The sequence below is a fragment of the Ambystoma mexicanum genome, chromosome 3q, assembly GCF_040938575.1.
Source record: "Ambystoma mexicanum isolate Mex_15411 chromosome 3q, UKY_AmexF1_1, whole genome shotgun sequence".
Taxonomy (NCBI): Eukaryota; Metazoa; Chordata; class Amphibia; order Caudata; family Ambystomatidae; genus Ambystoma; species Ambystoma mexicanum.
Window position 1 is genome coordinate 537,427,584 of NC_090926.1, and position 15,720 is coordinate 537,443,303.

Here is a 15,720-nt window from a genome sequence, read left to right on the forward strand (position 1 = left end):
TTCAGCACATCTCACAGGGGGAAGTACATGGTGAGGGAAGAAGAGATGCAAGTGAGCGGAGCGGGAGGAGGCGGTCAATAGGCAGCAAGGGATAGAGAAGCAAACAGCTGCAGAAACAGGCGGGAGCAGATCGTCCAGTCCCAGGCTAGGTGGGGAGAGGAATGCAAATCGGTGGCATAGTCTTGTCTCACTGTCTACCCTCCTGTGCACACTCTGCTTCTCATTACCAAAGAAGGAACCCGCCCTATGTGCTTCTTGTGATATAACTTACTTTGTAGGATTTCTATTCTAAATCTAAAAAAATAAAAATCATGCAGTATCCTTCATGCCCGGCCCCATTACCGTTTTTTTTTTTTTATAAAGAGTATGCTCCCAAGACTCAAGAGGCAGCAGCATGTATGGGTAGGCAAACATTCAGTAGAGAAACCGAACTTATTTCATTCACCGGGGTGCACAGCTGCCTAGAGGACTCTGATTTATAAAGGTAGCGCTACTTCAAACACAACTGTTGCAGAAAATAGAAGTCCAAGAACGGTATTTCCCTTCTTGCACAGTGTCTTCCAAATGCAAATTGCTGTGATTTTTCGCTCGTTGTAGCAAAAGAAACAGGATGCCATTTACGTATAACTTAAAACACCCCGCACTTCAGTCAGTTCCTCGCACTTTGAAGGCGGCCATTGCCCGGTGCTGCAACGCCTCAACAATTGCTTTCTTTTCACAGAAGATGGGCAACTGCTTGCAGAGGAGAGAGACACCGGTGGCATTGGCCCGCTACGGCATGAAGCCTGCAGATAAAAGCGAGGAGATGTGCCACACTGCGATGGATTCTGGCGGCCACACTTCTGAGCAGTGCCAACAGGGGAGACTCATTAACCTCCACTTCACAACTGAGGCAGTCAGCCATTTGTATTGATCAGGAGAAACAGAGACATAGGGCCTCATTCCGACTTTTCCCGTCTGGAAATAAGGGTGCTGGTTGCAACTTACTGCCACCCTTTCCGGATTGGCATACTAGAACTCTGCCTACCAGTGTCATTGTGCCTGGCAGGTCTGTCCTGCCATGCGCTACGGCTTTGGAAAACAGAGTTGACACGGAAGCTCCGGCACCATTAACAATGGTGCTTGTGCTTCCAAGTCCCCATTCCTGTGAAGTCCTATGGGACTCCAAGGGAATGGGGACTAACATTTTTCAACACCTGACTGCTCGGTCCGCCGGGACATTTGAAATGTCCCTGAATTCAGGCAAAGGATTTGGTGTTACAAGGACGGTGGCAAACCGCCAGGTGCACGGGCAGGTTACCACTGTCCTCATGAGGCCCATAGACAGGGTAGGGCCTGAGCGGGCAAGGACCACACAAAATCTATAAATGCCCATTCAGCAGCACTCTATGGGCATTTACAGATGTTAATGTCACTGCGCTGGGCCCAACTACATTAGCTGCAGGCCCCACTTGATAGACAATCCTGTCCTGGCTACGCCTCCGAGGAGAAGTAATGCTCTATTTTCAAATTTGGAGGATAATTCACTATTACTGGAGGCAGGGTTTATACTGTAGTTCTAAACCAAGCACATATAATGCATTTGTGTTAGTGGCTTGCAAGGCAGCCTTCCATCTGCTTAGCCACTCAAGAGAACTCCACAGCCCGGTGAGAAGTGTGTTGGCTGGTCATGAAGTTGCTTCTGAGATGAATCGAGATTTCCCAAGCCCTCACCTATCGGACTCTAAGAGACGATCGCGGAGAAGACACCACGAAGGTCGGCGTAGAGTTCCCTAGATGCCGTCTACAAAGCAGAACCCCAGCAACAAGTAAGGCTGTTTTCCTTTTGATATTTACTATGTTTTGGAAATGATATTCAAAAATGTAAAAGTGATAGACAGTTCCATTTTTCTGTACGGTTTGTTGGATGCGTACTTTGAATGAACTGGATCATTTTGTGTGATGTCTTAATCAGTGATCGAAGTGTACGAAAAGAAGTAGCGGAACTATGTTCCCTGCTGTCCTGCACCCACTCCCCCAAACCCCAGCACCACGCCCCCTCCCACACACAATACACAGACCCAGACACGTGCACCTGCTGTTTAAGGGAACGTTCAGTGCAGTGCACTGAAAGTGCAAGTTTCAACTTCTTCCTACACTTTTATTTTAAAACGAAACCATTCCGGAACGGTTTCTTTTTAAAATAAAAGTATAGGAGCTGTAAATGGTAATTTAGAAAAGTAGAGGAGCAGCGCTCCCGACCGCTGCGCCTCGCTTCGACCACTGGTCTTAATATTTTAAATGCATCTCAGTGGTTTGCGTAGATGAGCACCAAATCACCTTTCGCTGCCCCATAGACAGGAGACCAAACTAAGCTCTAAAAATGAAAGGAAGGAACGCACAAAACAGGAACGTCTTGGATTTAGTTGTGTTGATGTCAAAGGTGTAAGGGATGTGTGAAGACACATTATCCATCTGTTGAAACACGGCACTGCTAGTTCCTAGAGGGAGAGGGCGAGAGAGCGTGAGAGAGAGCGTGCTACTACCCCACGAAGCAGAGGCCACCCGGAAGTACATGGCTGTCCGTGATCTGCACGCTAGTTACCCCAGGCATGAAGCTAGGGCCCACCCGGAAGTACATGGCTGTCCGTGATCTGCACGCTAGTTACCCCAGGCATGAGGCTAGGGTCAGAGCTCGCACAGATGCCATAGACACGGGTTTCAAAGCTCAGCATGGACACCTAGCCTTTCTGCCTATCTCATAACACATCTTACACGTATCTGTCACGCTCCTGTACAGATGTTTAAGGAGAATATTGTTCCTGCTTCGCTGGACGCGAAAGGCACTGCAAGTACATGCGCATGGAAAGCAATCGCTTAAAAGAGCGCCTGGCGGTTCGTGCCAACTGCACGCCATCTGCTCATTAAAAGCCAAGCTGTCACCTCGATGTCTTAATAATGCACAAAGCGCATACATTGGACAAGCAGTACTTACAGAACTCGCAGAGATTTCAGGCCATTAAAGGCGTGCACCGGAATACAGCGTAGTCGGTTGTAGCTCAGGATCCTACAGGAAGTAGAAGGTAATTGACAAGGGTGAATTTTAGGCACACTACTTTTCTACTCAACAGATAACCCTTCAATTCAGAAATAATATTTATGCTGTTGCAGCTGTTGGGAATTTAGCGCACAAACAATAGGAATACACACACCGTGCAAGGTATTTCTGAGTTGGGAGTGATTTATGGGGACATTGGTTATGTTACTGTGCTTTTATGACGTATGATCTGGTAGAGCACGCCTTGTATGAACCCACCAGGGCTTTTCTGCTCGCCCGTTCATAGGCCAGGTGAAAGGGCAATGAGGAACGCAAGCTTTGACATGTACCAATGTTCAACAATGAGAACTAACATGTGAAGCATGTACTCAGGTCCAAGATTAGCATGCAGTCAAACCCAATAGTAATTCAAATATATTCGCACACAGGGAAGGGCCAATAGCCAATCAGATGGCTGAACAGTCGGCAAAAATATACATTCTATGCCCGCTATTCCAGCTACCCGAGGCATTTTCCCGTTTGGCAGCATTTTTATTTATATGCGGGGGGCAACCGGGATCCTCTTTCTGTTACCTCCCAATGTCTCCCCACCTTCAAAACCAACCAAACCCCTTCTGCACCCACTCTCCCCTTCACAACTTACTAGCATGCAGTGAAGTCAAAGTACCAGGTGAAGAAGTTCTGGCATGCACTCACGCTCAATGGACAGGAACACAAGCAATACTTGAAACAAACTTCAAGAAGGTACTCAGAAGCAACCAACTGTTGACAATTGGGAGTGCATCAGGAACCCACACTAACCATACAGAAACAGGATGCACTGCATGGACTCAAGCCAGGAATATGCAGTCAATATCCAGGCGCACAATTTATGCATTCACGGTTGTAGGTCATATGGTCGAAAACAAAAGGATCGAATGCCTTTTGATCGATAGTAAAATGATCGAAAAAAAGGGTTGATTTTTTTATTTATTTTTTTTTTTATGGGGGGGGTTCCCCCCAACCCCCCGTCTTCTTTATTAAAAACATTTTTCTACCAACCCAAACTAAAATATATATATATATAAATAAATAAATAAAAAAAAATCGACAGTTTTTTTCCGACCATTTGACTGTCGATCAAATGATCATTCGATCCTTTTGTTTTCGACCATATGACCTACAACCGTTTCCGGCCATGTAATCACACGACCATTTGACTGGACACTGCCGGAAACTTGTCATTGCCAATATCCACTGCTAGTCTGGGAATTCTCAAGCAGAAAGGTAACTCAATATAGAAAGATGGGCTTTAGATAAGGACACGCGCGCACCCTGCTCAGGGTTTAGACCGAAACATACGGAAATCCTCAGGAGTTAACCCTTCATGAAGAAATCCCTCTCCTTTCAGCAATCGGAAGTTAGGGGAGTGCTGCTCCACTTTCAACAACATACCCCCGTACCCCCACCAAACGATCTATTCACAGTCTCCCAAATAAAGAATAACACAATGATGACACATTCCACTTGATTCTGGAGTGAACGGAGTGGCGGCACAGAGGTCCATGTTGAGCATATTCTGCAGCACACAGGACGGGTCGCCTTGATAGCGGGGAGTGATAGGCCGCTCACAGATCTCAGAGATCGTTTATGGGATGGACAGATTTGCCACGCACACTTTAGCGCATAGTTATAGAGGTTATGTGCGCAGAGTCAAAGCAAATAAGGAGCACACGTGTTGGATCCAATAGCTGTCCATGAACATGCTCTATACCAGCTGCATTCATGATGCGGGGCACAGCTGGTGTTATATAGATCAGCATGCACTTGTCTATTGAGGGAGAAGCTTGAAGGGGATCTCAGAGCTCTCCACGTTACTTCAGATGTAACCTCTGACCTCATTATGATTCATCAAGACGCTGATCAATGACTAGGGTAACCAGATTAAAAATAAAAAAATTAAAAAAAACTGGACAGGCCAGAGACAAAGAAGTAGGACTAAAATAAACACAAATAAAACGGTAGTCCTACTTCTATGTCACTGGCCTGTTGTGGGCAGGGGTGTGGGGGGCGGGGGGTGCTCTCATGCACCCTCCTCTCATCAGAAGAGAGGGGCTGGTGAGGGGAAGGGGAGGAAATGGGGGCATGAAAAACATTCACACCCCCATTCACGCGTAGGAAGAGTCGCGCACAGCCCGGTTTCGGGATTTCAAAATCAGGTCCCGGCAAAAACCAGGACCGTAGCCACCCACCCTTCCAATCCTGGAACGGGGTTTATGAAATTAAAAAACTCCCAGGACCCCAGGACAGAGGGTGATTTCCCGGGACTGTCCTGGGAAAACTGGAACGTCTGTCACCCTATCAATGACCCAGTATGGGAACCCCCTGAAATTGTGCTCAGCGCAAGTTGTGCTATTGTACTTATGCACCTGATGACGTGTAGTGTACATGACGTGTTGGGGCACTAGCTTTGCAAATCAGCACATTGCACATATCAGTGCAAACTCCAATTGTGCAGGTGCCAATGCGACATTGAAACTACTGCTCTAATTCATCGGGAACAGACTGACTGTCAAAGGCTAAAGAAGGCAGACAAAAGGGTGTGGTGATGGCGAATTCTAGCCCACATTATTAAAACAAAGGTACATGACCAACAGGCATTAAGATATCAGATGTATTTACTTACAGTGTCGACAGCTGAGTCATGTTGCTGAACGTGTGATTGGCCAGTACACTGATGCTGTTATTACTCAAGTCACTAAAGAAAGAAATGCAAAAATGCGCCATTAGATGATATGTCTGTGTACAAACTCTATTCAGTGCTCTAGAGGCCCAGGGCTTATTGGCCAGTCCAATGTAAAGTCTATGATTCTGGTAGGGTGGCACGGCCAAGGGCCGGAATGTGGTCATCACACATACCAAGGCCGGTGTGCATCACACACTTCACCACATATCACATATAATGCCACATCTCAGTAAACAGGCAAGCAACTCGGTATGGAATTGAAAATACATTCGCAAAGGTTCCCAAAAAAAGAAGACAATTGTCAAATTTGGGAATCACAAACTACACTGCGGTTCAGGTTAAGGATATACGGGAAAGCAAACACGTCAGAAACATACATGCTCACGTAATTGTAACATGTGTGATTTGCCACCCCCTTCACTATTGCAGAAACATGAAACCAGCACGTGATCATCCGGTGGGAACGTCTCTTCCGGAGACGTTATCACCAGAGGCTCCACCTGTTCCTTTACACATTGAGATGACTTGAGAGTCTGACATTTTCGCAGGTAGACCTTGGCAATCCATGAACGGAAGTCGGGCATTCATTATTTTGCAATCTGTGAGCAACTCACACATCTCAGGGTCTGAGGTGGAATCGTTTCAGAGTTGGGGGATGTAGATGTCAGACTTCAGCTGAAGTTATTAGCAGTAAAACGGAGTAGGATGGGTTCCCCACAGGTGAGTTCAGCTTCTTTCCTTATCAACTTAGAAGCAAAGTACGGCAGCCCCAGTACCGCCACTCAACCCACCTTCCGTACTTCCTTCTCTCCAGCCAGCACCTCCCCGCATCCCAGAACTCAAACCACGCAATCCAGGGCCTGCCACGGACGCTCAGTGCCACCCTGGGGGCGCGTGGAGGGATGTGAATTTGTGCAAGGACGTCTGTGTGTGTGCTGAGTGCATGTTGGGTGAGAGGTGAATGCTGGGGGGGGGTGCATGTATGTACGTATGCAATGATGTGTATACTGATATACATGCAGTGAAAGATATTGCAGTTGGATCCCATTATTCTAATTAAAACAAGTAGCATCAAAGCGTCCACGATTCCCTGCCCCACATCCTAACCAGGTGCATAAAAACTGTTGTCATTCAGACGAGTGTGAAGTCCATTCTTCGCATGGGCCGAGTGGATGCAGTGTGACAGATGCCGCCCCCCCCCCCCCCCCCCGCCCTACAGAAGCCTTCTAAGTTAAGAACCAAGCATGTGCAATGTATGGCATTTCATTCTCCACATTTGTTCAGATGTTCAAGTAGATAACCCAATTACCGGAAACGTGTCCACTCAACTTAACACGAATGTGCTGCCCACTGGAAAGGTGATGTGTGAGAAATAGATGGCGGGACCCGCCCACATCATGGTCGCGCTCGTTTCACTGCATTTAGTGAAACTGACATTTCGCCTCATTTCTCCCAGAATTTTTGTTTCAGGGGGGGGCAGGGTGGGGTACATTTCATATTGCTTTTTTAGGCTAGTAGGGGGTGGGAACGGGCGAAGTGGATGAGAGTGGATAGCGAAAAATACAGCAAAAAAGGCCATAGCGATCAGCTGTCCTTGATGTGTGTCATTTTAAGCGCATTGTCCCTTTTCCCCTCTAAATTGAAAGGGAACTATTTTGTTTTCCTGCAAGAGTTTGTCTCTTTGGAAGAGCCATCACACATGCCTTAGTGACTGTATCCTAGCAACGACTGGGCCGCATCCCATCATGCATTTTACTCATCTTCCTGCTTGCTGATAACACATGTCACTGGCAGTTTCACGTCACCTTTGTGGACGAATCACAGTGGGCCTCATTACGAGGTGGGTGGTAAGGGATTACCGGCACCGGTAAGGGTACTGGTGCCGGTAATCCCTTACCCCCCTACTACCAGTTCCCTTTGCGGGTCCTTCCTTAACGCCTGGTTTTTGCAGGCGTTAAGGACGGGACCCGCAAAGGGACTCTAGAGCTAATAATGGTACCGCAATTTGCGGTACCGTTATTAGCGCCTTCCCTATTGCCATTGAGCCCTATGGGGGCTCAAATGGGAATGGGGAGTGGCCCTGGTGAATGGGGAATTACCGGTCCCGCCAACCTTGGAATGTACCGGTAATTGCTCCATTCACCAGGGCGGAGTCGGAACGAGTTTGGAGGCAGCCATGGTGCTAATAGCGCCATGGCTACCTCCAACCTCGTAATGAGGCCCATTGTTTCACCAGTTACCATTGATGCCATCTTAGTATGCTTCTCTAATGTCTAAGTAAATGCTGATGCTCACAGCCCTCGGGCAATTAATGGAAACCTGCCAATCCACGCAGCAAGAGCTATGGGTACCAATACCGGTGGCATGGCATGTTCCCTTCACGAGACCTTGTTGAAGAGATTACTGGGGATGGATGGGGTGCTGGCAGCATACACCCACACAGCTGCAGAGATCATCCTAATGATCAGAATGCACACATACCGCAAAGCAAATCATTACTCACACGAGTGTCAGGTGTTTGAAGCCAGAGAGCTCCTTCGGCACAAGCGTGAGATGGTTGCCTTCCAAGTATCTGAAAAACAGGCAGAGTTTGCAAGTTACACATTTAAGAGGAGTTCACACAATATGGGTGAAAATGATCCCAAGCAGACAACATGCAAGCAGCTTCAAAACTTACGGTGTCATTTAAATTACCGAAGTAAATGAGTAAGCACTTTGCCAAATATATGTGCTTGTCACCAAAAAAAGGTGCATTTTCATTGCATTTTTGCACCATGCCAAAGTTTGCCCTAGTACTTATACAGAATTTTATTAGCACAAGGGCTAATTTTGCCCTGATGCAAAAATGCATCAACAATGTATACTTTTTGCACTAGGGCAATTTTTCCCCTGGTGCTTTTAATATGGCAAACTGCACTAATCGTGGTGCAATAGTTTTCTTATGTGTCCCAGTGATTTAAAAAATCGGGCAAACTTTGCCCTAGTGCTAATACAGTGCAACTTTGGACTTGCACCGGTGCAACGTTTCTATAATCTGGACCCAAGAAGCATTGCTAGAGCCTTCAGATCAAATTAATACACAGTCCTGTTTTATATGACCATGTATGTTTATTCCTACTGACACCTAGCAAGCTGCTCCACGCACCACACCTTTTCAGGCCTTCCCATGAACTACACATGTTAGCTATTCCTTTCTCCTGTCACTGGTATGCCAGTCATCAATGCTATGTTGTCAAGGCTGTTACTACCAGAGTATCTAATATTTGCCTCCAAAACCTGCTCCCCACCACAGCTTCTTATTGCACCCTAAAGCCAGGTCCATCCTCAGTTGGGTATCCATTTCCTGAATTGGAGTCAGCCAAGGGAGAATGTTTGGAGAGACAGTTCAGCAGTGATATGTGGTTTGGCTCTCGCCTCAGTGGCAAACATGATTCAGGCTGGACTGCGCTTTCAGCAATTACAATTCCATCCAGAGAAAATAGCAATGACCCCGTTCAGGGCAGATTTAAAAGCCAGCACAAACCCTTCTGCGCACATCGTGGGTTGGCGGTTTATCCAGTGACCCTGTTGCACTTGTGTTGCTAAGCATTGAACTCATACATTGAGGTCATGGTTCTGAGAAGAATATTCATGTCGCTGCCGGCTTTGAATGCGAGCTACCTCTTCTTTCATCACTGTATTGCTGCTCAGTGTTGTCCCCTTTCATGTTCCAAATCTGCCCTCTTCCATGACCCCTGCTGCATTCCATCCTCCCACTGTGCCCCATTCCATGCTGCCACTCAATGGCCCCATCTTTCCCCATTCCATGCTCCCACAATGTCACAATCCATGCTCCCACCATGCCCCATTCCATGCTCCCAGCTTGCCCCATTCCATGCTCTCACCTTGCCAAGTTCCATGCTCCCACCTTGCCCCATTCCATGTTCCATGTTTGCCCCATTCCATGCTCTCACCTTGCCCTATTCCATGCTCCCATCTTGCCCCATTCCATGTTCCATGTTTGCTCCATTCCATGCTCTCACTTTGCCCCATTACATGCCACCTTACCCCATCTCATGCTCTCACCTTGCCCCAACCCATGCTCCTACCTTGCCCCATTCCATGCTCCTACCTTTCCCCATTTCATCTTTCATCTTTGCCCCATTCCATGCACTCACCTTACCCTATTCCATGCTCCCACCTTTCCTCATTCCATGGTCCATGTTTACGCATTCCATGCTCTCACCTTGCCCCATCCCATGCTCCCACCTTGCCCCATTCCATGCTCCTACCTTTCCCCATTTCATGTTCCATCTTTGCCCCAGTCCATGCCCTCACCTTACCCTATTCCATGCTCCCACCTTTCCTCATTCCATGTTCCATGTTTACCCATTCCATGCTCTCACCTTGCCCCGTCCCATGCTCCCACCTTGCCCCATTCCATGCTCCTACCTTTCCCCATTTCATGTTCCATCTTTGCCCCATTCCATGCACTCACCTTACCCTATTCCATGCTCCCACCTTTCCTCATTCCATGGTCCATGTTTACCCATTCCATGCTCTCACCTTGCCCCATCCCATGCTCCCACCTTGCCCCATTCCATGCTCCTACCTTTCCCCATTTCATGTTCCATCTTTGCCCTAGTCCATGCCCTCACCTTACCCTATTCCATGCTCCCACCTTTCCTCATTCCATGTTCCATGTTTACCCATTCCATGCTCTCACCTTGCCCCATCCCATGCTCCCACCTTGCCCCATTCCATGCTCCGACGTCCCCCTTTTCTGTACTCCCACCTTGCTTAACTACCTTCTCTTGGTTAATGTGTCCACCTAGCATTGTGCTATCATTGTTAAAGAATGATGGGAATTCTCTGATACCTGCCAGTTATTGGACTCCCCTGCAGTGTTTCTAAGAGAACCACTTGTTTCCTTGTTTTCAAATAAATAAATCATAAACTCAAAATAAAAAAGAATCAAGAAATGCCAGAAATTAAAGACCAGGTGATGACCATTGCCTCTACTGAAGGCTCTTCTGCTTAGAAAGGCCACATTCAACAGGGGAGGGTAGAGGGTGCTACAAAGTCTCAAAATTCTGCTGAAACCTATTTGACTAAGAACCCCAGCTCTCCTCTCCTGTAAATGCCCACCCTCATTCTTCCTAATTCCCCTTCTACCCTCACAATCTGACTCAAAGGTGGACCCCACCACATTCCCACCTCAAAGAGCAGGTGAACCATCGCAATCTGGTGTTCACGTTTATGTTAAGCACGCTCAATAATGCACCATTCCTCATTGCTGAGTGTGGGGATGAGTGTCAGTGTGGACTGGACGAGAAAGCGAGACTGGCTGAATGCATGAATGAATGTGGCTGCTATGAAAATACAGCACCTTGATGCAGCTTTTCATCATCATCATCATTTTAATTGTCTTTGGCGGATAGCTCAGGGGCAACGTGCTCGCCTTGGAAGCAAGACGACACAGAACAACCCAGGTTTGATCCCCGGGTCCACGTTTAGAAACCTCTGGGTATTAAGCACGTTATAAATAACCTATCATATGATGATCAATCTGCCTAATATGTACATTGAGGTCTGATTTTGTAGCCAAAATTAGACAGTGAAAAAAATTAAAATTAATCAGGAACAAAAATAACTTTAGAAATAATGCGCCTTGCTAGTGATATCACAAGTGCCTGCTTGATTGTGCTCTTTTAATCGAGTCTCAATTTCTTCGTATTGAGTTGATGAGTGGGCCTTGACCTTAGCTCGTATGCCTCTCTTTATTGGCGGAGAAATGCTAATTTTCTTTATTAATTTCATGTTTTATTTCGTTTTCCAGATCATTTTCCCAATTTCGAAATTTGTTTGTACTCAACACATGACTTTGCTTGCACTCTCACTCAAAGGCGAAGTGGCACAGTGGTAAAATGGCCCTAATCTATGTGAGAACGGGTGGTAGGAGGCATTGGGTGCGCTGCAAAACATCTCGGGCCACTCCATGTAGGTAACATATCAATGAAGGTACTGAAGCAAGGCGCAGACTTTGCAGGCTGGCACTAAGTGGATTTGCTTTCCAAAGCCGGGTGGGAGTCAAGGTAGAAAGAAGGCATCACGTGGTAGAAATAGGGAACCGATGAGCCCAAATGTGTCAGGCCCCAGAGATAATGCTACCCCCGGATGGGGTACCTATACTCACGCCACCAGGTGCTATGAATGGAACAGGGCCCGGAATCCCTATTGGCCTCGGGAGGATAGCTCAGCAGCAACATGCTTGCCTTGGAAGCAAGACCACATAGCAACACGGTTCGATCCCCGGATCCGCGATTAGAAACCTCTGGGTATTAAGCTAGTTATAAATAACACATCATATCATATTGTGGGCGCTTTCCTTGCCTGACTATATGTTCATTCAGCAGGGCGTTTGTGTGGCAGGCAGGCCAGCTAGGTTAGCCCCTGTGCCCAGTTCTTGCCCCACTCGCTTTGCCTTTAAGAAACTGCCAGTGTGTGCATCACACTAGCTGTCACACACTTCACACTTTCTGTTACCCCCAAACCAAGATGCTCTCTGTTGGGATTACATCTTCCCCTCACGTGCAAGAGGAACACATCAACGCCAGGGTGCATTGAGATGGTAAGGTGCACTAACTTGCATTGTGACCCGCTGTGTACTGTAGTAAATAAGGCATAGGACTATCAGTTTATAGAGCAGACCAAGCCCAAGAAGCAACTGGGTGTTTTTTATGAAAACAACTTATATAATAGAAGTGTATTGCTGACAAGCAAGAGAGTTGCATGATTTCTTTGATAAGGACATTGTAGATGGCTGGGCTTTACGCGCATGAAATGCAAGGTGGCTGGTCAGCAAGTGTCCGGAGGCCCAGAGCAGAAGATTTGGGGGATAGGGTCAAGCAGCATAGCCAGATGCTCAGGGACGATTGGTTCTCAGGTGACAATAGTCCATAGTTTTCTGGCTGTTTAGTAGTGTAAGGTTTCGAGATTGCACACGGCTCCAAAGTTTACAGGTCAACGGTCGTGAGTGATTGGGTGGTTATTAGTTTGATGTTTGTTTTGGGGTCAAGAAGAGGGATAGTGCCCAAATAGATGTGTGTTTAGCTGCTTCCTGAATTGTACCAGTGAGGGTGGGTCAGATCAACCTATCCAAATTCATGCAATCAACCAATCAGAGCCTTGTGAAATCCTGCATAGGAATCAACTAACAGATGCATTTGGCGAGACGTGTTCATTTGCAGATTTGCAGGAAATGTGTTATTGACTGCTCAATGTTCATACAGCGCCTGGGAAGTAGCAACATCGCAAGGCTGCTGCCGATGAGCAATACAAAGGAATTCGCTCTGAGGCCACACAACTGAAATTATTATGGGTCTTAACAAGGCAACCACACAATATTGCCCCCTGGCAAGTTAACAAGTTGGTTAGAATGATCAAGGGACTGTGCCAACTCTGCCCCAGTGTCATTATTATTGTAATATAAGGGACATGCTTCCTTTCCTTGGACTATAAACTAAGAGGTCCATTCCTCAGAGCTAGACATGGTCTGTAAAGTAACATTGCCCAACTTCTGTACAATGTTACCTAGAGTCAAAGTCGCTTAATGAATGCGAGATACTTCAAGACACTTAGAGCCACCCATGATTATATATATGGCATATCCATAAGCTCATTGACCAAAGGTATTCAGAAATGTTGTTCCACTGAAAGAAAAATGCCCTTCAGAGTATGGCACCGGTGGGCACAGGACTTCCTTGATCCTGGCAATGCAGATGGTTATAAAGGCACACAGCAAAGTGACAAAAAAGCAGCAAGGTCCTTATTCTTGTCCACAAAAAGACTGTGACCTCGCCCAGATCTTTTATCAAGGCACAGACTGGACCTCTGCACAAGTGGGAGATGAGCGATTTTAGCATGTACTATTCTCCCTTGGACTCTCTTTGAATGCTTAAAAAAATACTGCAAACGCAACATCTAGCTCGTCTTCAGTTATCAATAGTTTAGCCTGTCCTCCTCTTTTGTTGATATTTTATTGTTAGAAAAGACTAGGTATTGTCCAACCTCACTCACCCTCCTTTTACATTAAATGTAAATTGCATGCAAGGGTCCACCAAAGTTAGCACTTACATGCTGTGTGGTGCCCCCTTGCAGGCAGCCTTTACTAATGGATTCCTATGGAATCTGCCTGATTTCGTCAAGGTGTAAAACAGAGGCGCATTCCATAGGAGTCGATTAGATTCACCACTGCATTAAAAGCACTGAGCATCTCCTTCACCTCCTCACTGTGGGGTAGATCATTAAAAGGTGGTGGAAGAGTCATTGGTACTTACCTGTAATCATCGGTTAGGGTCTATAAGGACCAAACGAGGTGGAGGGACTGCACAAGCTAGGGGCTACACAGGCCCTATGGGGCTGCTGTGTAGCACTTTCCTATAAGGAAACGTTTAATTAAGTATACAATTATCTACATTGCAGAGGATTCCCAGTCTGACAACAGGGAATATTCAAGCATGTGAATCTATGAAAATCCAATGCTGGAGAAGTATTATACCTCGCTTTTCCTCCTCCGTGGATAATGAGGCTGCTAGAATGTGTGGTTAAATCGATCATGTATGTGTCCTCAGAGATGGGAGGTCACACCCACGCAGAGACATCATTGACTTAGACTGCACTTGTCAAAGTGATTTATTTTGTCTGAAAACATATCTATGAACTGCATCCCATAGTAGCAACCATGATTCATAACTTCACATAACGAGGCCCAGAGTTAAGGTAGATTCACAAATCCACAAACTACTCTGATACGCTAGAACAAATGCTATACGCTTCAGCAAGTGATTCCTATAGCCCGGTCACTGAGCTCCTCTTCAATCTCCTGTTGTCATTAGGTCAAGTGAATTGGTTTACCCACAGGTCCAATATCTCTTATAAAACAACAATGTGTCTGTACGCGGCCCGGCAACTCATTTCATTGACCGTTTCACCGCCTATGAGTTACGCTCCAGGCAGCTCCCAAAGCCAGGATCAATTACACAAGAATTTAACAATTTGTGGAACAAAGTTCCACTTGCAATATAAAGAATCTGACATAAACCAACCTCAACAACTTTTAAAAACAGTTTCACACACTAATAAAACAAGACAACTTTGTGGAAAGTAAAAACAAAGTGACTGTCTGAGCTTTATAGAAACGATCCTGACTCAGATTCAAAATATTGGAACATAAACTGCCTAAATAAGACATCAAATGGAGGGTGGATAACATGCCAAAGCACTCATACATCTAAATAAACACCAAAACTGAAATAAAAGATCCAACAGGATTAAAATGCATGTACGGTAAATTAGCTTGAACAACGGGAGATGTAGTTGAACACCAGATGCATAGCCTCTCTTGCCCACACATTTGCCACACTTTTCACTGCGTTCCATAAACAAAGCCAGAACCACTCAGAGACTGAATGCTGGTGTGGCTGTCCCATTACCTTGCATGGCTATCATATTGCCTATAATTACACACCAATAAGACTACAGAGGCAAACATAACTTCAAATAAACCTGTCACAGTGGATGAACCCTTGCACGCGACCCTAAGCCACAGCGAACCGGCATAGCCACTACATGGCTTTTGTGTGTTTTGCGATGTTCCTGCATTGCAAAAGGTTTGCTGTGCAGTTAAGTGATCAGTAGGGCCCAGAGGGAGGACTGGCATGTAGCAGGTGATCTACTGACTCTAGTGTGTGACTCTTGGGGTCAGTGAGGATGACATGATGCAATCAGCATCCTTGGACCCCAAGGGAGTCAGCAGCAGCTCACGCGTTGTCAGGGAAACATTGAACAAAAGCACATGTACACCAAAGGCAGAGAAAAGAAGAGGCAGCAGTGATGAGGGAGCTCTTCTTCAGCTGATGCTGGACAGCTCAGATGTCCAACCAGGCACTTCTAATGACAGCACTTTTTATATTTTTAA

The 15,720-nt window shown here is 46.3% G+C and overlaps 1 protein-coding gene across 1 annotated transcript in view; it reads right to left on the bottom strand.

The window, feature by feature from the left end:
* Positions 1-15,720, bottom strand: part of SLIT3 (slit guidance ligand 3) — a 1,101,025-nt gene that overhangs the window by 164,320 nt on the left and 920,985 nt on the right. The window contains exons 21-23 of the mRNA XM_069654301.1: positions 8,266-8,334; positions 5,703-5,774; positions 2,975-3,046 (exon numbers count right to left, since the gene is read on the bottom strand). Coding sequence (XP_069510402.1) covers positions 2,975-3,046; positions 5,703-5,774; positions 8,266-8,334 — 213 coding nt within the window. The remainder of the gene's footprint in view (positions 1-2,974; positions 3,047-5,702; positions 5,775-8,265; positions 8,335-15,720) is intronic.